Source organism: Carcharhinus amblyrhynchos, chromosome 10 (assembly GCF_965287045.1).
Source record: "Carcharhinus amblyrhynchos chromosome 10, sCarAmb.v2.hapA, whole genome shotgun sequence".
Lineage (NCBI taxonomy): Eukaryota > Metazoa > Chordata > Chondrichthyes > Carcharhiniformes > Carcharhinidae > Carcharhinus > Carcharhinus amblyrhynchos.
Genome location: NC_137333.1, coordinates 57,313,819 through 57,336,978, shown reverse-complemented (window position 1 = coordinate 57,336,978; position 23,160 = coordinate 57,313,819). Strand labels below are relative to the sequence as shown.

The window sequence follows — 23,160 nt, the reverse complement described above, 5'->3', positions numbered from 1 at the left end:
TTAGCAACTTACCAATGAAGTAGGCGAGCAGAATCACCAGTGTTACAGAAATGATGATGGCACTCAAGGCAGTGCACTTCCAGTTGCAGTACTTGTGTGGCTTTTTCAGATTGAATGCAGACCTTGAGAAAGTGCTGCGTGGCAAAGGTCGAGGTGGCGGCGAGTACACAGTGCTTGAAGTGAGGGGGTAACCAGGACCAGTTGTACAAAAAAGTGGAGAAGATCCAGATCCCGGTTTAAATAAGAAATGCCTGATGAATTAAGACAGATTACTTATCAGAAGTCTGACTCCAGAGGCTCTGGACGCGACCATTCATTGATTTTTCTGCTGCCAAATGTTATTACACTTTCACTCTTACTTGTATTAAAATGTTTACAAATTAAAGAACTGCAAAAATTAGGTTTGAATTACAATAGGCAATAATTCAAAACAATGAATCTGTTTCTCTGAATTTTATTTTGTTACATTTTATTTTCTCAAAAAATAATTGAATTTTAAAGTATCAGTTAACTGGTACTTGGACCTGGATAAACCCAACTTTGCTAGCATTTACTGCATAATTTTGTATTTTGTGTGTACAATAGCTTTATGCTTATTTTGAATGCAATATACCACATTACACACAAATCGCCTCAAATCTACCTGTACTCAAATTGTCATGCAAAAGAAAACTTGCCGTTACATAGGGTTTTCATGACCTCAGGATATTCCAAAGTGCTTTAAAAGGTGTTGTGACATTTAGTCATTGTTGTAATGTATGAAATGTAATGTACAACAAGCACCTAAGTTGTAAGCCTGCTTTTTGTGGGGAGATGGCGCCTGTTACAAGTGAAAAGATACGATACATGATATTCTTACCAGTTTTATGACCTTTGATGTGATGAACCAACTATAAAAGAGAGATATGAGTCCTGGAACAGGTGGGTGCCCAGGTGTTAAAACAAGATTGCAACGTCTCTGCTATCAGAGCAAATAGTTCCATTTGTGCCCAGTGTAGACCTGCTGAGCTTCAATTGTTGACTGTCGGCATAGCGGAAACACTCTTTCAGCAGATATACTTTGTCAGGCTGTCTTTAACCAGTGTTCCTTACAGTGACTGGGTTCTGGCATCTTTTGTTGTCCAGATGCTGATTTCCACTCACAATTAGGAAGAATAACTCTTCTCAATGTTCCCTCTGAAGGAACTTCCTTACAGATGCAGTACTTTAGGAGCACATTAAGTATGTTATGTATTAGCTTCCGCAGAGTACCCCAGGAGAGATGTTCTGCCTAAACTAATATTTGAAAGCTCGAACTGCCAAAGCTGTTACATTAATGTTGGCTTTAAGAGTGCTGAAACCCGTCTTGCATTAATTTGCAAAGTATTAAGGCTCCATGTTTTGCATGGTCTGAGTCACTTTAAATTTCACTATAAAAATTGCTTCAGATATATTAGTTGCATAAACAGGGGATACTGAGTAGCTCTCTGCAGTTTATCCTGTTTATCGTACTGTAAGAAAGCTCCTTGTTTTCCTGTTATGCTAGTCTCAGGGCTCTGACACCATTGGTCAGCATCAGCAGCCAAGGAACATGCCTAACAGGGAAATGACTGGCCTGCAAAATTATGATGACAACATGAGTGTAGAAAAGTATGAACATCATCCTAGTGGTCTATTCATGGATGAATGAACATTTTAGATGCTGACCATCACACTACGAGTGTACCAAGGTAACAAAAAAGTCACTTCCTGACTGGCTCAAATAATCATTTATTTCAATCACAGGTGTCAAAAGCTACTGGTTGCCCTTCTGTCACTCAATCTGGTACTTGCCCAAAAGAAAAACATGTTGCTGAAGCTTTTCATCTTGTTCTCATCGGGACAAACACAGGAATACAGAATTTCAAACAAAAACACAAGTTTTTGCCAGTACAGGCATGAAACTATTAGCATTTTTCTAACAAGGGAATTCCTTTTAAAAGGGACTCCAATGAACTGGCTGCCAAGGGGTCATCTGACTTTAGCACTTCAAAGCTTGTCTAGCAAGCTTTCTGGGAAGTTTCAAATTGGATTACGATAGGGGCTTCACTTGAATGGACATGTTTAAAAAACATTCTTATGTTATTTCACATCCACTGTTGTCAAGGTTTATTCCAAAATGATAGACCCTCTGACTCCAGGTCCACCACATAAAAAAGGGTTAAAAGGCACAGTAAAGTATTAAAAAATATTTTCTACTGTCATAATAATGAAGGAAAAAACACCACATTATGCTGCAAATATTGGAATTGGAATAAGACCTGAGCTTTTTTTAAATGACACACAAACTGCTGCCTGAATTGTCTAAAAGACAATGGAACTCCATTCTCTTACGAGACAAGGTACTTCTAAAAGCATCCAGAAACTAATTACTATCACTGGTGGAAACAATGGGACGCAATGACCAACTCATCAAGTGATTCCTTGTGCAATGCCCAGACAGATTTTTTTGTGGTTTTGCCTTCCCGTTTGGATATTAAAAAAAGGGTTAAAAGCCAGTTGAAAAGATGCCCCAAGTTGTCTGTGAGGACAAATGCTGGATATTTGACACAGATGTAAAAGCCAGAAAGCATACTCACAATACCCCTGCAAATATTTTGCAGGTGATTCTTGGTCTCTCACACTTTGGTTGTGGAAGTCAGTCAAACCAACAAAGACGCAGCTGAAAGGAGAACTGTGCAGCTTCTCCACTGAACTACAGAGCACTTGAATCGCAAAACCAACTATTCGCCTGCTGAAATCAACTCTACTGGAAACTTGAATCTGTGGAACTCATTGCCACAGAGGGCTGTGGAGGCCAGGTCATTGAATGATTTTAAACAGCGATAGATAGGTTCTTGATCAATAAGGGAATCAAGGGTTACGGGGAGAAGGCAGGAGCATGGGGATGAGAATCACATTAGCCATAATTGAACGGCAGAGCAAACTCAGATGGGCCAAATGGCCTAATTCTACTCCTATATCTTATGGTTTTATGGTCTTACTTTAATTCCTTTTGGCCATGTGACTGAAACTACTCCTTCTCTGTGGAAGGCCATCACTTGCCTTCTACTGTGTAGCAATGGCAAATCATCATGTGATCAAAACCATCCTCTGATTTTTAGATTTGTTTGTCCAAATTTGCAGAATAATAGCAACAGTTTCACAGCTGCATCGAAAAGCTGTGCCATTCTGCCTTTTGAAGACCTATGAGGCTTACAATCTTCCAAAAGCCTCCTCCAAACTGTTCCAAACAGTTCTAAGCTTGCCTATAAAAAATTAGACCTCTAGTTATAACCATCAGGACTAGCCTACTGAACAGACTGCTGAACAGCCTTTACTTTGAAGGAATCCTGCAGTTAATTCAGGGTTGATGCCAGCCATCTGAACTTATCTGAACTTCAATTCCAGAGTGAGAAAAGCTCACCCCCTTCACAGGGTTCTTCAAGGCACACAAACCGTTATCTATTCTCATGGTTTTAATTGCTGTAGAAGTGCACCATCTTTTCTAATTAAATCTTTCTTGGGTGTATATTGTGCAATTGATGTAGCGTATAATTTACAAGATGAGTGTGGGAATAATTAATACTCTTTGATTAAATCCAGGAAAGTCTGCTGCTGGCAACTTTTAAATTGACCGCATACTAAAATGTGTTTGGGATACATGCTAGCCTTCTCAAAATTAAACTGATAATAGACACAAGGGAAAGGGAATTGTGTGTTTCAGTCTATATCTCTCTCCTGACCATAACACAATAATTTATACCACAGGAGAAAAGGCAGCTGATTAGGAACATAGGAACAGGAGAAGGCCATTCAGCCCCTCGAGTCCACTTTGCCATGTATTAAGATCATGGTTAATCTGGGGCCTAACTCCATGTACCTGTTCCAGGCCCATATCCCTTGATACCCCTGATCAATAAAAAAATCTATCTCTGATTGGTTGGCAAACTGATTCTGATTGGCGGAGGCATTGCCATGGAGAAAACAAGAAGAAACTATAGGGACCCCAAACTCTGGCTAATTCAAAAAAGGCTTGAATATATATCCCTTTTGTTTGCTGAGAAGGGTTCCTTATGAATATATATACACGTATGCCACTTCGTAAGGTAGCACAGTGGTTAGCACTGCTGCTTCATAGTGCCAGGAACCCGGGTTTGAATTCCAGCTTAGGTCACTGTCTGTGTGGAGTTTGCACATTCTCCCTGTGTCTGCATGGATTTCTTTTGGGTGCTCTGGTTGCTTCCCACATTCTGAAGGACGTGCTGGTTAAGGTGCACTGACCCAAACAGGTGGCGGACTATGGCGAATGGGGGAATTTCATAGTAACTTCATTGCAATGCTAATGTAAGCCTTTCTTGTGACTAATACATTTTTTCTAGCAAGTCATGGTAATACCTCAGCCAGAGTTGACTTTCCAACGAATCAGCATCCCCTTCTCCTGCAGTATAAATTGTGATGGTTTGAAATTTGGCATTCCTGATGAGTGCAAGTCGAAAAGCTTTGGCAACATGTCCCTCTTTTCAGCAATATTCAAGCTATGTTCTTTTGCATTCCCACATTAACAATAAATAGACAAAAAAAGTCACCAATTCTGCAAAAGAAGTCCAAAAATAAAACACAGCTCATCATTACATTTCCCCAAACTTCAATGACCTTTGTTACCAAAGCAACTGCCTTCCAAGGATCCTCAGCTTTTCCCAAGCTTATATTCTCCTCCTTCTCTGACATTACCATACTAACTTACTAACCTTTCTTTCTTGCTCCTATGATGCTCTTGCAAGTACTTTTCGTGCTTTTCAGGTCTCTATATGATCTTTGACCACTCTGCTAATGGATATCATTATTGTCATCATCCTGCGTGCACCTCCATAGAGAGTATGACTACTTCATTTCATTGATTTCCAAAACACCTCTTCACTAACAGCTGCGAATGTTGGATCAATAAAAAAATTCAAAACTGGAATCAATTGTTTTTTTTATTTGTAAAGGGCATCAAAGGATATGGATCAAAGGCAGATAAATAGATTTGAGAATTGGATCAGCCATGATCTAATTAAATGGTGGAACAGCCTACTCCTGTTTTGATATTCATTCTCAATTTAATGTGCTTGGGTATAGCCCCCTAAGCTGTACCATCACTGCTGAGGGAATCCCATTTCCAGCACTCCCCATTAGCAAAGCCACAAACCATCCAATAGAATGTTTTATGCTGTATAGAGCTTAATGCTGTTGATCTTTTTTGTTTAACTGTACGATCATGAATCAATTCACTTTCAGTGTTGATTACTGGACTGATAGTGTTTGCTTACATTGGCAACACGTTCTCTAATATTTGTATGCCAATACAGTTCTTTGAGTGGGTAACTCACACAACTAGTGGCATAAACATGTCAATCTTGTCTTTTAGGCTATCACCAAGAAAGCTCTGTCTTTTACTGGGTCTTCTCGGCTACTGCCAGTTACCCCGTGACAACTAAACACACTGGCTGGAATTCTTTGATACCATACGTGCCACCACTGCTGCCAGCGGGAATGGAGAATTTGGTAATCAGCCAAAACTCCATTCATAACGGCAAGAGCAGACTATCCCAGCTGTGGGTGAGGTCAGAGAATTCTGGCCACAGTTTCATTGACAGGACTTCTGAGGTGTGGTGACGATTATGTGTCCCAATAGTGTGTGATGATATTACGCAGTGGCATAATATATGCATCCATAGAGCAGAGAGTCTAAACCGTGCAGCTGTTTTATAGGAAGTGGTGAATCGGAAAAGTGACTGCAAAAGAGCAGTGCAGTGAACTTGCTCTCCCAAGGCTGCAGTGCATGAGGTGCATATGGTGAAATGCAAGAGTGGAATAAGAAAATAATATACAGCATGCAATCCATGTGGCCCACTGTATCTGTGCAAGTCCCTTGAAAGAGTTATTCAATTAGTCCCACTCCAGCGGCTTCTCTTTATTGTTCTACATATTTTTCAATTCGTTTTTTGGAAGTTATTGTTGCATTTACTTCTCCCACTGCCTTTTTAGGCATTTCAGATCTGAACAACTCACTGCCTAAAATAAATTCTCCATCCATTCTCTGGATTCTTTTGTCAAGAATGTTAAATCTGGGGCCTTTCATTACTGATAGCATAAATAGTTTATTCCAATTACTGACATAAAGTTAAAGCTAAAATCTAAAAATATAAAAACATAGCCCAAACAATATTTAATGAGGCAATTAGTTCAGTCTTGTGAACAAATGCTCAGCAATTTATGTTGAGGTAGACTCATAGAGGTATAGTTACAAGAGCAAACAAATTTGTAAATAATATAAGATCATGCTGACAATTATGACAGTTCAGCTACAAGATTACACATTAGAAAAAATGGAATGGGGGCAGAAGAGAATTTTAATCTTCCAGGCCACTTACAAAACTTGCATTTCTGACGAACCATAGAATCTCTACAGTACAGAAGGAGGCCATTTGGCCTATCGTGTCTGTAGTGGCCACAATCCCACCCAGGCCCTATTCCCATAACTCTTTACATTTACCCTGCTAATACCCCTACCACTAGGGTCAATTTAGCATGGCCAATCAACCTAACCCGTACATTTTGGACTGTGGGACGAAACCGGAGCATACGGACGAAACACCCACAGATACAGGAAAATCTGTGAACTCCATACAGACAGTGACCCGAGGCTAGAATTGAACCTGGGTTCCTGGCAGTGAGAGGCAGCAGTGCTAACCACTGTGCAACTGTGCCACCCCTAATGCTGGTTCAAAAGCAAAATACCGTGAATGCTAAAAATCTGAAATAAAAACAGAAATGTTGGAAATACTGAGCAGGTCTCCAGCATCTGGGGAGCGAAAGCACTTCAGATTGCTGGTCATAGAAACATAGGGCCCAATTCTCCCATTGCGACCCACAAATTTTCTGGCGGATCCGGTTGGGAGAATCGTGTGTTGGCCATTTCGCAGGATTTGCGTATGCACCAGGAATGCATGCCCGTCTCCTAGACCCAGGGAACAGTCGCAGTTGAGACCGCGCTGGAAACTGGCGGGAAGAGAGGCAAGTCGTTTGAATTTTTTTAAATGTAGTTTAAATATAGTTTGCATGTGATTATTGGGCCTGGCATGGTTGCTGGGTCCGATAGCATCTCCCACCCCACCAGAGTACTTCATTCCGGTGGGGTTTAGAATAGCTTCGCACGTTTGGGGAACGAGCAGGAGACCCCACCGGAATGAAGGTGGGAGGCAATTAGGCGTCCCCCCACCCCTCTGCCCGGAGGGTCGCGTGACCCGGGGGGGGGGTGGATTGATGCCCCCTGGGTATTGGCACCCTGGCAATGCCTGCCTGTGCCCCTGGCACTGAGCAAGGGGCAATGTGCCCATGCCCAGGGGCACCTTCACACCACCCACCAGGCAATGCCAAGGGGATGGGGCCTATTGTGAGTGTAGCCTAGGGGCAATCAGTGGGAGTGGGGGAGGGTCCCACTGCCACTCTGCATTGGTGTTGGTTTGGGCTGAAGGGAGGCAGCAATTGGGGTGGGCTGGGAATGGGTGGGTTTGGTCTGCCGGGGGGAAGGAAATGGGTCTGTCTCCCGCGGGGTAGGGGGGATTTGTCGAGGGGAGGGGAATTGTCACTACTGGGCAGGAGTCGGAGATTGGAGTGCTCCAGGATGGGGAGGGGGTGGGGAGGAGTCAAGACTGATCCAGGAATGGTGCTGGGTTGGGAACTTGTTGGGAGGGGCAGCACCGAGATCTAAATTAGGTTCGTACATAAGCAGTACAAGCAGCAAAATATCATTTTTTCAAATGAAATAGAGGGGGTTTGATCGGGCCATTCAAAATCCCATTGATGGGAGGATTGAGAATCAGAGGGCACAAAGTTAAGGTATTTGATAAAAAAAAGCAATGGTGACATGCCATCATTCGGCATGTGACAAGGGAATGGGAAGTCAGAAGGAATCCAATCTGGGCTGTCTTCATTGCTGGACAACATTGACCTGTCGACATCTGCACTAGCTACCTGGGGAAGTTAAAGTCATCCATTATGATAAGCTTGTTGTTGTTGCACTTTTCCATAATTTGCCTACATATTTGTTCCTCAATGTCCCAAAGGCTGTTGGGAGGCCTATAGTATAATCCCATCAGAGCGACTGCACCCTTATTTTTGAGCTCTACCCATATTACCTCAGTGAATGAGCCCTCCAGTATGTTCACTCTGAGTGCAGGTGTGGCATTCTTCCTGATCAGTACCGCAACTCCTCCCCCTCTTCTACTTCCCTCTCTATCATGTCTAAAACATTGAAACCCTGGAATATCCCTCTCTCAACCAAGTTTCTGTCATGGTCACAACATCATCATGTACTGATCCCAGGTTCTAAGATCATCTGCTTTGCCCATAATACTCCTTGCATTGAAATAAACACACTTCAGCCCACAAATCCCCTTTTCTTCATTAACCGGTTTCTGCCTGTCCTTCCTTTCAGACTTACTGGTCCTAACAACTTCCTTCCCTTCAATCCCTCCACTTGCTGACCTGCTGCTCTGGTTCCCAGCCCCCTGGCATTCGCGTTTAAAGCCTCCCGAGTAGCACTAATGAACTTCCCTGCAAGGATCTTGGTTCCCCTCCAGCTTGTCCCACTGTTCTGGTGCTCCGGAAGAGGTCCCAAAGATCCAAGAAGCTGAAATGCTATCCCCTGCACCAGCTCCTCAGCCAAACATTCATCTGTCCTCTCTTACTATCCTTTGCCTCACTAGCACACGGCACTGCTACCCTTGGGGTCCTGCTTATCAGCCTCTTTCCTAATTCCCTATATTCACTTTGCAGGACCTCATCCCTCTTTCTACCTATGTTGTAGTATGCAGGAATAGAGGGATATGGACCAAAGGCAGAGAAGGGAGTAGTTTAATTTGGCATCATGCTTGGCACAACATCGTGGACCAAAGGGCCTGTTCCTATGCCATACTGTTTATATTCCACCTCCAGATATCTATCTCAGACGTTCATTTTAGGGCACCAAGATAAGCACCATGCTGCATTATATGGGTGCATATAGCTGGTGACCAATGCCCTGCTCAGATGGGCCTATGCATTCATCAGATTCTTAAACAAATGCTGATTGCCAGTCACTAGAGTAGATGGCTTTAGGGCCATCACATGGTTCCCACAGGTACAGGGTATAACTGACTGCACATGGCCATGAAAACTCCCTGGGGATTGCCAGCTGCATTCGTAAATTATCTTTAATGTTGAAGTTACCTGTGACCAACAGGAAGAATCATCCAGGAGTGTGCTCATTTTCCAGGGAGTTCTCATGACATATTGAGCTTCAAGAAGCCCCAGAGGTATTTAAGACCTCTGTCAAAATTCAGGGCTGGATCCTGGGTGGCAAGGGCTATGCTCTCAGAACATGGCTCATGAGACCAGTCATTCCCAGAGCCACGTGGAGGAGCAGTACAACATCGCTGCTCACTGCTCAGCAAGGACAATCATAGCACAGATCATTGCATTGCTCAAAATGTGGTTTAGATGCCTTGACCAGTCTGGCAGAGTTTACCACATGTACCACAGAACAAGTCCTCGATTCTTGTCATCTGCAGTGCCTTGCATAATGCGGTATAGCAAGTAGGAGGAGAATTGCAATCGAGGGTATGGAGTAGCTGCTGAACTCCTTAGATCAAGGTACATTATAGGAATATGTGGCTGAGGACAGAAATATTGTGAAGCTCCCCCGGACACCAGGGCCGTGCAGAGTCATACCCGGGCTTCAGGAACAACCTCACCTTCAAACACTCTGTCCATCATTACCTTTGTCTGCTCTGAATGTATCCTAGCATCATTCTGCCCACTGCATTATTTCGGTTGACTTGAGCATGAGTCGTAAGTACGCTAGCCGATAATCAAGAAGTCAATTTAAATTAATTAACCATTAACTGACCAGAAATTTAATTTTATTGACTGATTGGCAAGGTGGCCTTTACATTTAAACTACAACCTTGATCCAGGGTGGGACGGTTGGGCCCAGGGACACCTCATCGGCCAGGGACTGAGTGGAATCCTGGGATTCATCATCCCTTCAAGTGCCGGATCTCTGGGATGTTCCTTCTTTCCTGCTGTGGCCCATCAGCTTGAGAGGTGCTAACCAGTGAATGATGTAGCAACCTGCCTACTAGTTATTCACACTGAGGTGTGCCTATCTGTGCTGGTGGAGGGTGGGGGTGACAGCTGTGATGCCTTCTCAATGTGGTCTCTGAGATGTCTTCCATAGAGATGCTCAAGGTCTGTGGTCTCCAGAGGATGTGAGGGTGTTCCAGGCTCATTGACTGACTGACTGCAAGGGAAGCAAGATGATATTAGTGCATCACAGGGGCAGACTGATGGGAGAAAAGTAATTCAGATGAGGCTTGCACCATGGCTGCATGTGTCGAAGGTTCTCACTTTTGTCTCTTGTCCCCATCCCACTCTCTGCACAGATGGGGTCCTGCTCCTGGTCTGCCAGTTCAAGGGTTCTGTCGTCATAAGGTGTCAGGCTTCTCAGCTTGAGCGAGACTTTGGCAGGCTCTGCCCACTCCTGCCAGTTATGCTTGAGTTTGTCCTGCAATGAGACAGACAGGGGGAGTGTAGGCGGGAGTCCTGCCCAGTCAGATGGTGGTGAAGTCTGGTAATGCACGTGTGGCTGAGTGGGAGTGAGGATGCAAGGAGCAGATTATCTACTGGGGGGGGGGGGGACCACAGGAGTGGTGCGGGGGTTGGGGGGAGAGAGTGGCATGATAAGTGTTGAGACCCCATAAGATGGCTGTGAGAGAGAACACTGTGGAGGTATGATGATGTGTTAAGGGCTGCAATGGGAGATGTGAGGAGGCAGATTTGCCCTAGCTGCACAAAGAAAGTCATTCATCTTCTCGGGCATTGCAACCCTGTCCTCTTACGGGGTGAGCTGGCATTCACAATCACCGCCACAGCCTCCCAAGTGGGGTTGGTGGCTCCGCTCACTGGATGTTTGCCCAATCGTGGGGACAGCTTGTCACGCCTCTGTTCGTCACCATGCAGAAATTCGGTGAGGGCTCTCTCCCTGAAACGTAGTGTCTTCCTGGCAGCGAAAATCCGAAAGACTTTGAAGCAAGTGGAGTTGAGGCAGGAGATCAGCCCTGATTTAATGGAAGCCCAAAACAGCTTTGCAGGTTGTTCAGTCCCCTGCTCTTATTTCTTATCTCTTTAACAGGCAGGAAAACGCACTTGATCTTTCTTTCTTCCCTTGCATTCTTTTTAGACCAGATAATATTTAAAATGAAATTGACATTAGGCACACGATTCAGCAGACGGACATTTCTACACATATGAAAACAAGAAAATGCAGGGATTTCTACACATTCAAGCGCCCATAGAAAAAACATTTAGAATATATATTTGATTATATCAGGACAGAATAGAAGTGCAAACACTTTAAGTCAAGAATAAATCACCTTGATGGTGAGCTCAGCTCTGTGTGAATAATACGGCTAAATGCAAATCAGAAGCTTTCAGATCTCAAAATCATAAGTAGTGACATGTTTGAGAATAAGCAGTACAATTGAGGTGTATACATTCTCCAATGCACGTCAAGATGAAAAGAAACTAAAGTGACAGGAAAATGGAAGCATAGTGCAATAGCGCATTAAAAACAGGACAGCAGAATAAATATCAGTTTTTAAAAAATAAATTGAAAAGAATCAAAAATTCAGAATAAGTCATGATCAGCTGGAAGTGGCAAAAAACCCACAGGCTTCAATATACTGGTGAGAAAATAGAGATTAATGGGATACTTAGGAGAGAGGTAACTTAGCCTAAGGGCTCGGGAAATGTCATAAAACCACAGGGGTGAGGCCTGTGTGCTTTACAACTGCCATCTGAAATGTAGTTTTTATAGCATTATATAAAGCCTTTTTAGATATTTGGTGCAAATGTGGCAATTGGTATTCAGTGTGCTTGAATTGTGATGGTATTTTCCAAAGATGGTTGTAGCTGTTTTTGATGTCAGCAAAACATGCTAAGCCAAATTTCACTGGGAGTTAGATTACTTTTTTCCTACATCAGAGATAAGCTGGGTTACAATTTGAATTTTTAAAATATGTTCAGGCAAAATAGATGTCAGCAAAATTGGGTTGTGAAAGAAACTAGAACAGGAAGTCAGCAGAAAGTATAATACAATTAGGCCAAATTGACTAAGACCTTTCTACTCACAAGCTCAAATGTGTAATTAGACACATTTGCACTGTCATTATCGTTTCTTGCCAGGTCCACAGTTAGAGCTAACACCCATAATTTTGGTTCCTCACAGCATTATAGATAAGTCTGGCTTAATCAGTAAAATATACAAATCTCTGAACCCATTGTTTAGCACTTAAAGTAAAGACAGATTTTGGTTGGAATCAGACAAATGATAGAACACTATTAGAACAAAAGCTATTAAATTCAACAAATAAGTCTTTAGATAATAGCAGTTTATCATTGTCTGATAAACATTGATAGCGTGTAAACATTTGTAGGGAACATCATAAATTGAGTTTTCAACTAGGAAGAACGTAGCAAAGAAGTCATTATTCCCAGCAAGAAGCATCACATACCCATCACTGTAACCACCTTCATGTCGAGCAGAGGAAAAAACGTCCATCTCAATTAGGTTGTCCTGTAAAGTCTCTAGGAATGTCTGCTTTGCTATATTTCTACATTCAGATGGAAATATGAATGAAGCCAATGAGCTGCATGTGTACAAAATAGTGAATGGAGACAGCAAAAATCAAAACCAGCAAAATGGCCAACAAATTATAAATCAGACATCAGTGTAATGGTGGGAATAGAAGTGGCAGAGAAACTGCTGATGTCCTTTTTAAATCATGCTATTCAGATCAGCAGTTTAACAGGTTTAAGGCATAATGTAAAATGGCTAAGATAAAATTACTTCAAATGAATGAACCCTAAACCCTAAAACCCATCACCACTGGCCTGGAGTCTCTGCAAATTCTCCACTCAGATATCAACAAAATCTGGGTGGAATTTATTGGATTAGTGCAAAAATTGGTGAACTTCTAAAATAAGAGTGTTAACCCCACCCCCCTCCCCACCGCACCCACCCCATCCACCACCACCACTTATGCTTGTGGCTTTTATGTTGGTTCACAGGTCAATTCACCCAGAGCAATCCCCATCTTCCAAACTGTTCAGGTCCCCAGGTCAGCAGGACATGAAATTTCCAATTGCACCCACTCAGTGATATTTACAATACTTGACTAGAATTTTGAGTGCAAAGGTACTTGGAGTCACATTAATCAATTGTCAGTGGTCTGCAGTCAACTACACTCTCACGAGGTTTATTTTGCATACAGATAAAATATTTAAGTTCAACTCAAACGTGTTCAAATTCCATCAACTGACTTGCTCTTGCTATGCAAGACCTGTGACCAGCACTCAACTGATAACACTGGATGACCTGTTGCTTCAGTTTCATCAATCACTTGAACACCTTTTCAATTTAATTGGTTAATAATCGACTATTACTGATAATGTAGTTCGTTTGCGCTGATTCATGGGGAGACTTTATGCTTGGTATAACCTCATCTTCACAAAATGGGTACAATGTTCAGCGTGTTCCTTGTGCATGATTACAGCTACACCCCTACTTAAAAACTCCAGGCCATTATATTAACATCAAGTATTACTCAGAAAACATTCAAATTCTGTTTTTTTTGTTAACAATTTCAACAATATGGTGTAGAAAATATTCTACAATGTTATATTTACAACGTTCACTGTCTGATTATTTTTTAAGAATGTTGGCAGTAAACAGCAGTTTAGGTCACAGTATGTTAGCCTACCTGGTCTCCAGGGGGATGTTACTGTTGAGCAGCCAGTTGTCCTGCATGTGGGCAGGCTCCTGTATGCTGGGAGGTGGTTCTGGAGGGGGTGGGAGATCGGCTGGACTGGGACTGGGGTTACTACGCGTCGTAAAGTTCCCCCTGTTCAATGAGTTAACTGAGGAGGCGTGAGGGTGGTTTAGAGTGTGGGTGTGCGTCATTGCAGGTGGAGGTGTTCTGAGCATTGAATGATTCTGTGGAGGATTGGCCAAGTGATCTGAAAGACACAAAATTGGACATATGATTAAAGACATCCATACTGAAATAATGATCCGGTACTTGCTGACAACTTGTACAGTCTTTTTTATTGTGAATGCTGAGGGAGGAAATGTGTATCTTTTGATTAGCATAGATTCGAATTATCAAAATTGTTGCTCAATGCCAGAACATTAACTATCTGAAATAAACCCACAACAACGACATCTATTCAACTTCACAACATACGGTTTTCAAAGTCCTCCAACATTTAAATATTGAATGACTTTTGCAGATTTTAAAATACAGCAAATATGTAATGCTTATTATAAAGATATTATACACAATCATAGCAACTTTTCCTCTTGCTGTATTTTTCAAATCAAGTGGAATTGATTTTCCTCGAGGCAATCTGATTTGAACTCCAGGCAGATTTTGGGAAGATGGATAACAAGACAAGAAGGAAACTCACTTCCTGCTTCTGACAGGAGGCTCAGCTATATTAACTCTTGGGCCTCACTTCCCAAAGGAAAAGCAGTAAAAACGGGGATGTAAAATTTTTTTTATTCATTCTTGTGACAAGTGCTGGCCAGCCAGCCAAGCCCATATTGCCCATCCCTAGTTACCTTTGAACTGAGTGGCTTGCTGGGCCAGCTCAGAGTCAACTCATTGCTGTGGCTCTGGAGTCACACATAGGTCAGACCAGGTAAGGGTGGCAGATTTCCTTCCGTATAAGACATTGTTTAATGAACAAGAGGGGTTTTTCCGACAACTAACAATGGTTTCATGATCGTCAATAGGTTTTTAATTCCAGATTTTTTTTATTGAATTCAAATTCCATCATTTACCATGGCAGGATTTGAACCTGGGTCCACAGAACATTAGTTGAGTTTCTGGATTAATAGTTTTGCAATAATGCCAAGCACCAACTCCTAGCATCAATATTGCAGCCACTATGTTTAATGAACAATTGAGAAGTATATGAATATTAATTGCTGTAAGTAATGTTTATTCTCTCTGACAATCTTGTTTCTTGGACTTGATACAAAATTTAATTGTAATTGGCCACTTAATTATGGGATATTATCTAATTTTCTCAAATCTGCTGAACACTGACAGAAAAATTAAACATCTTTTGGAAAGTGAGGAATATACAATATTGTTAAGCTGTTAGCTGTTCTGATTTATAATAAATATCATCATGCATATGTCAGTCAATTTGCACATGTAATTATAACTTGACCTTTCAGCAGAGTGTATCCGCCATGATAATATATACAAATACAATGGTTCAGTTGGTGAAACATTCTATTTTATGCAAATTAAATTCACACTTGTTTTGCACTTAGACAATAGTTTCAAATTACTCGCAATTTGTTCAATGCAGTCCCTGTGTCAACATGAGAGTCACATTACAATGTATACAGTATCAAAAATGGATTGCTTGTGGTTTGTTTGGCTGCTGCTAGTACTTGCACACTTGACAGAGCAAATAGTTGGAAGTCTCGAAATTTGATTGCACTGTGTTGCAAACTGGAACCTGAGGGTTCAACGTGACGAGAAGTATGCACATGTGCTGGGAATTCACTGCTTTCCATGTTGGATCTGGCTGCTCAGTTGGTACCCAGGGTATGGATCCAAAATTGGAGTTGAGTCCATTGCTTATGCAGATCCATATGGCAATGGGAACCTATGTCCATTTTGACCCATCTTGGACAAGGGGGATGTGGTGGCATACTGGTATTGGACTGATAATCCAGTGACCCAGGAAAATACTCTGGGGACCCAAGTTCAAAGACGACAGATGGTGGAATTTGAATTTGAATAAAAAAAATTTGGGATTAAAAGCTAATTTGAATTTGAATTAAAAAAATTGGGATTAAAAGCTAATGATGACAATGAAACCAATGTCAATAGCTGCAAAAACCCATCTGGTTCACTAGTATTTTTGAGGGAAGGAAATCTGCTATCATTACCTGGTCTGGCCTACACATGACTCCAGATCTGCAGTAATGTGATTGACTCTGAAAATATCCCCTGAAATGCCGTGATACGCCATTCAGTTTAAGAGCAATTAGCCGTGGGCAATAAATATTGCAATGCCCATATCTTGGAAAAGAATTTCACCAACTAAATACAAATTGCATTTGTATATATCATGTAGGATATATTCCACTGCAAGGTCACATGATAATTACATGTGCACAAAAATTGATGGGACAGGTATTCGCTGCTGAGGTTGCCAATTGGAAATCTCGAGACTCCTTTAGGTAAATCCAAGATGATTGAATGTTGGAGGGGATTACCCCCTACCCTTCTGGTGAGATTGTTGAGGCCTCAGGTACAGCCTAATCTGCTCACACCCCTATCTTTGTCATGTTTTCCAAGACTTGCAATACTTTGCGTCCATGTTGCTGTTTGCATTCATGGTGAATGTGGGCGCAAAATTGCAGCATTTTTTAAAAATCTGCCATGACAAGCCAAGGAAGGATCTTGCATTCTATTCTGTCTTTAAACTGATTATTTCCTGTTTTCTATTGGGTTTCGCACATGATAGATGTGTATGTGGCACAGTGGTTGGCACTGTTGCCTCACAGTGCCAGGAACCTGGGTTCAGTTCCAACCTCGGGTCACTGTCTGTGTGGAGTTTTCATATTTTCCCCGTGTCTGCATGAGTTTCCTTTGGGTACTCTGGTTTCTTCCCGCAGTCCAAAGATGTGCAGGTTATGTTAACTGGCCATGCTAAATTGACCCTAGTGTCAGGGGGATGAGCGGTGTAAATATGTGGGGTTACAGGAATAGAGGCTGGGCAGGATTGTGGTTGGTACAGACTTGATGGGCTGAATGGCCTCATTTTGCACTGCAGGGATTCTATAATTCTAATATATTTATCAAAAATTACAAAATTTCAGCAGTGGTTTGAATACTTTTTGGATATTTTATCCAGCGAGAAAGAAATAGCTTACATTCATTGAAGGCAAAGGAAGAGCAGAGAAAGGAAGCATGTTGTGTTATCAGATCGGAAGTTCTGCTAATAGATCACTTTGGTCCACACCACCCTGAGACTTGTGGCTTCAAGCTATTGGTATCCACTTGTTAAAGCCTGCTGCTGATTTTGAAGGAAGTGATGTGATTTAAATGCAAGAAGAAAATAAATCCAAAATGACAAAATACCAGTTAGTTTTGTTCCCTTAGTGAAAACCCCCCTGATGTTCTTTAACTTGGTTTGGCTGTCTAACTGAATTCTGCTGATACGGCAGGAGATATCTGAGTGTCACAGTAACAATCACTTCATTCCACGCCTGAGGCAAAGAGATCTGGAATTATGCTTTTGGAAATATAGTACAGTTCTCTCACAGTTGCGAGGTTATAATCCTGGCATTTCCTCCCTAAAAGCACTATGTGATGTAGGGTGTACCTACATCATGTAGACTGCAGTGATTCAAGGTAGCTTACCACCACCTTCTCAAGGGCAACTAGGGATGCGCAGCAAATGCTGCCTAACCAGTGGTGCCTACATCCTATAAGTTAAGCAAATTGTCCCAAAACTTTGCTGGTGGGTTTGATGGTAAGATTGGGAGGCAAAATTGATTTCACACTAGCCTGAATTGACAGCGGGACCTTCCGCTGGTGCCCAGCTAGGAAAAGAAAGAAAACCTGCCAAAGGCCAGCGTGAACCTCAATCACATCTCGTTAATGCGTCAAACTGCAGCTCCTGAGGAACTGTGTTAGGGAACTGGAGCTGCGACTATATGACCTTAGTCTAGTCAGGGAAAGTGAGGAATTAATAGAGAGAAGTTACGGGCAGGTAGTCACACCAGGGCCACGGGAGGAAGCCACGTGGGTCACGATTAGGAAGGATAAGGGTCATGTACCAGAGAGTATCCCGGTGGCTGTCTCCTTTAACAGTAAGGGCTGGGTGACAGACAGGAGAGGGGAGGGGAGACAGCAATCAGTGAAGGGATCCCCTGTGGTGGTCCCCCTCCAAAATAAGTGTACCATTTACACATGGGGGGTGGGGGGTGGGGAGGGGGGGGGGGAGGAGGCGGGGGGAATGACCCTCCAGGGCTAAGCCACAGTGACCAGGTCACTGCCACTGAGTCGGGCTCTATGGCTCAGAAGGGAAAGAGGGGGACTAGAGGAACAATAGTAGTGGGGGATGCAACAGTTAGAGGCACAGACAGGCGATTCGATAGGCATGAACGAGACTCTAGGATGGTAGTCTGCCTCCCTGGTGCCGGGGTCCTGGATGTCTCTGAGTGGGTCGAAAGCATCCTGAGAGGGTCGGGTAATCAGACAGATGTCACTGTCCACATTGGTGCAAATGACGTAGGCAGAAAGAGCAGGGAGGTCCTGCGAGAGCAATTCAGGCTAAAAAGCAGGGCCTCTAGGGTAGCAATCTCTGGACTACTCCCAGTGCCACGTACTGGTGAGGCTAGGAATAGGGAGATTGTACAACTGAACGTGTAGCTAAAGGACTGGTGCAGGAGGGAGGGTTTCAAATTCGTGGATCACTGGGAAATCTTCAAGAGAGGATGGCACCTGTACAAGAAGGACAGGTTACACCTAAACTCGAGTATCCTGGCCGGGAGTTTTATTAGTGTGGTTTGGGTGGGTTTAAACTAATGTGGCAGGGGGGTGAGGATCAAAATAATAGGTCAATAAGCATCGAGGCTGGGGACGAGCTTGGGGCCAGGACAAGGCTCTCTCAGAAGAGGAGCATTCTGGGGGAGGATGGCCTCAGTGGGCTTGGAAGTCTGGAGTGCATCTGCTTCAACACAAGGAGTGTAACGGGCAAGACAGACGAACTTAGAGCCTTAATGCTTGCACGGAACTTGGATGTGGTAGCAGTGACGGAGACTTGGTTAAAAGAAGGACAGGACTGGCAGCTGAATATTCCAGGGTATAAGTGTTTTAGGTGAGATAGAGGAGGGATTAGGAGGAGAGGTGGGGGAGTAGCAATACTGGTTAGGGAGCATATTACAGCGGTACAGAGGGTGGACAATTTAGAAGGGTCATGTAACAAGTCACTGTGGGTGGAGCTCAGGAACAGGAAGGGCGCAGTCACTATGCTGGGGGTATACTACAGGCCTCCCAACAGACCTCAGGAAGTTGAGGATCAGATATGTAAGGAGATTCTGGACAGGTGCAGAAAAAATAAGGTTGTTGTAGTGGGAGACTTTAATTTCCCTTGTATAGACTGGAAAGTGCTTAGGGCTGGGGGTCGGGACAGGGAGGAATTTATAAAATGCGTACAGGAATGTTCTTTGGAACATGTTGCTAGTCCAACTAGAGGGGCTATACTGGACCTAGTACTGGGGAATGAGCCTGTTCAGGTCAAAGTTTCAGTAGGGGAACATGTGGCAAATAGTGACCACAATTCTGTAAACTTTAGGATAGTAATGGAAGAAGATGGGTAAGGTGCTGAACTGGGGGAAGGCTAACTACAGCCGGATTAAGCAGGGTTTGGTGGCTGTTGACTGGGAGAGGCTGTTCGAGGATAAATCCATATCTGGCATGTGGGAGCCTTTTACGGAGCAGTTGAAAAGGCTGCAGGACAGGCATGTGCCTATTAAAAGGAAGCACAGGAAAGGTAGGATTCCAGAGCCATGGATAACCAGTGAAATTGTGGGTCTAATCAAAAAGAGAGGCAGCTAAGGTCCAGGCAGCTAAAAGAGGTAAGGTCCAGGCAGCTAAAAACAGATGGAGCACTGGAGGAATACAGAGAAAGTAGAAAAGAACTCAGAAAGGGAATTAGAAGGGAAAAAAGGGGTCACGAAATATCTTTGGCAAACAGGACTACGGAGAATCCTAAGGCATTTTATACATACATTAGGAACAAGAGGGTTGTCAGGGAAAGAATCAGACCTCTCAGGGACAAAGGAGGGGAAATATGCTTAGAATTGAAGGAAGTAGGTGGGACCCTAAACAAATACTTTGCATCAGTATTCACAAAGGAGAGGGACGTGTTGACAGGGAGTGTCTCAGAGGGATGTGTTGACCTGTTAGAAAAAATTTCAATTACGGGGGAGGAAGTGTTAGGTTTCTAAGGAAACATTAAGACAGACAAATCCCCAGGGCCTGATGGCATCTATCTTAGACTGCTCAGGGAGACAAGAGATGAAATTCCTGGGCCTCCAACACAAAACCTTTGTCTCTTCACTGGACACAGGTGAGGTCCCAGAGGATTGGAGGATAGCAAATTTGGTCTCATTATTTAAGAAGGGTAGCAAGGATAACCCGGGTAATTATAGGCCGGTGAGCTTGACATCTACGGCAGGGAAATTGTTGGAGAAGATTCTTAGAGATAGGATATATGCACATTTAGAACGGAATAATCACATTAGCGATAGACAGCATGGTTTTGTACGAGGGAGGTCATGCCTTACAAATTTCGTTGAGTTTTTTGAGGAAGTGACAATAACGATTGACGAGGGAAGGGCCGTGGATGTCGTCTATATGGATTTTAGTAAAGCGTTTGACAAGATCCCTCATGGCAGGCTGGTGCAAAAGGTTAAATCTCATGGGATAAATGGTGAGCTAGCTGGATGGATGGAGAACTGGCTTGGCCATAGAAGACAGAGGATTGCAGTGGAGGGGTCTTTTTCCAGTTGGATGTCTGTGACTAGTGATGTTCTGCAGGGCTCTGTACTGGGACCTCTGCTGTTTGTGATATATATATATGATTTGGAAGAAGATGTAGCTGGTGTGATCAGTAAGTTTGTGAACAACACAAAGATTGCTGGAGTTGCGGACGGTGATGAACATTGTCAGAGAATACAGCAGGATATAGATAGGCTGGAAAATTGGACGGAGAAATGGCAGATGGCATTTAATCCAGATAAATGCGAAGTGATGCATTTTGGTATATCTAATGTGGGGGGGGATCTATACAATAAATGGCAGAACCATCAGGAGATTAGACACACAGAGGAACCTGGGTGTGCAGGTCCACAGGTCCTTAAAGGTGGCAGCACATGTGGAGAGAGTGGTGAAAAAGGCATAAGGCATGCTTGCCTTTATTGGACGGAGCAAAGGGTATAAAAGTTGGCACGTGATGTTGCAGCTGTATAGAACGTTGGTTAGGCCACATTTGGAAAACTGCGTCCAGTTCTGGTCGCCCCACTACCAGAAGGACGTGGAGGCTTTTGAGAGAGTACAGAAAAGGTTTACCAGGATGTTGCCTGGTATGGGCGGTCTTAGCTGTGAGGAGAGATTGGGTAAACTGGGATTTTTCTCCCTGGAAAGGCGGAGGATGAGGGAGACCTAATAGAGGTGTATAACATTATGAAGGGCATAGATAAGGTGAACAGTGGGAAACTTTTTCCCAGGTTGGAGGTGACGAACACAAGGGGTCACAAATTCAAGGTGATGGGGGCAAGGTTTAACATAGATGTCAGGGGGACGGATTTTACACAGATGGCGGTGGGGGCCTGGAATGCGCTGCCAAGCAAGGTGGTTGAGGCGGACACGCTGGTATCGTTTAAGGCTTATCTGGATAGCCACATGAACAGACTGGAAATAGAGGAATACAAACAAATGATCTAGTTGGGTGGTGCAGGTTTGGATGGCCGAAGGGCCTGTTCCTGTGCTGTATTGTTCTTTGTTCTAATGGAGACTCACCTGAAAAATGCCTGGGGTGATTCCAGAACTCAGGGCACAGGCTGCCCGCAACCCTGAATCCTGGAACACAACAGTGGGTCGGAGCATGCATCTCCAGGCAGGCCTTCTAGATTAGGTATCCTGGAGGCGATCCATCTTTCAGCCTCAGAATGTTCCTGCAGAGCCATCTCCATTCTCAGTGGGTCCATCTTCCGCTCTCTGAATTCTCCCAAAGCTCTATCTTCATTTTCAAGAGGTCCATCTTTTCTCTTGAATAGTGGGTCAGTGATGCTGTATTCCTTTTCAATATAGCACCTGGACACACTGCTGGACTCTGTGCCATCTAGGACTGTCCTGCCACTGAATACCATGTAAGATATCCAGGGACATAATTAATGAGGTTGGAACTGGTTGTTTTGGTGAGTTTTCTCACTGACTGTTGCAATGAGAAACACTCCACATTCTGCCCTTGCCACAGCTCTTAGTCTCAGAATGGGAGAATCCTGCCCTGTATTTTTAACTGTGCACATGCTGAGACAAAAGGACAAGGAATAAATTAACATCTTGTGTGCATTATGATGATATATGATTGTGGGTGAATTGTAGCAGCTGGCTTTGTTCTGCCACTTTGAACCTGCAGTAATGAAGGAGCAAGCATCCACCATCTGGATTAGAGCAGTCAACATTCACAGGGTGATGTGTGGTGTCACTAAGAATAAGTGCAATAGATTACCAATGTCATACTGGAGGCAATCAGCTCCATCTGAGAGCATTAACATTAGTTCCATTTGTCTGTTACGGCGAGCTGATTTTTCATGCATTGTAGATTTATTAACAATTGCAACATGTAATGAGTTTAATTTCTAGTAAAAGAAAATAAGTCTAACTAATCAAAATGGCACTGCAAACTAGAAATTACCACTGGTGGTAATACTGAATGAATATTTAATATGTTCATGTGGTAGCTCCATGTGCACTATATTATGGGTGTCAGTTAGCTGGATGGCTAGACAGTGGTGCACCATGACTCCAAACAACATGGGTTCAATCCCTATACTGGTCGTGGTAGTTCGTTGACACATGCTTCCTTGCCTAGCTCTATGCTTGATACAAAGCGGTGCCCCTCAAGCTAGCTGACTTTAGAAGGGGGTACAGAAATCCCTGGGTTTTTGAGAACTATGAAAACAAAGTAGACCAGTTTAGAATAGGGATCACAGTATGCTTTATATATATCATAAGGAATCACAAGTGCCTCACATATATGAAGGTATTGTCTTCATTGGTAGAGAATTTTGAATAAGTATTTGTAATATAAACAGGGCCTAGTTTTAAGGCTGATAAAATTGCATACCCTAAATTAAAGAATTGGGCATATTAAAATCAAACACAGTCAAACCTCAGGCAGGGCAATTGTACAATACACAAACATGCCTGGACCTGATTCATCAATCACCCATCAAAGGTTGTTGCATCCTACTGA

General features: G+C 43.1%; 1 protein-coding gene across 5 annotated transcripts in view; it reads right to left on the bottom strand.

The window, feature by feature from the left end:
- The window catches only part of tenm4 (teneurin transmembrane protein 4), a 582,746-nt gene that overhangs the window by 173,635 nt on the left and 385,951 nt on the right, over positions 1-23,160 (bottom strand). For 4 of the 5 annotated variants that reach the window (XM_080197087.1, XM_080197090.1, XM_080197088.1 and 1 more), the window contains 3 exons: positions 13,845-14,100; positions 12,597-12,695; positions 13-251 (listed from right to left, as the gene is read on the bottom strand). In XM_080197087.1, the coding sequence (XP_080053213.1) occupies positions 13-251; positions 12,597-12,695; positions 13,845-14,100 (594 nt within the window). Of the gene's footprint in view, positions 1-12; positions 252-12,596; positions 12,732-13,844; positions 14,101-23,160 lie in introns of all 5 variants that reach the window. The other variant, XM_080197086.1, reaches the window with a different exon arrangement.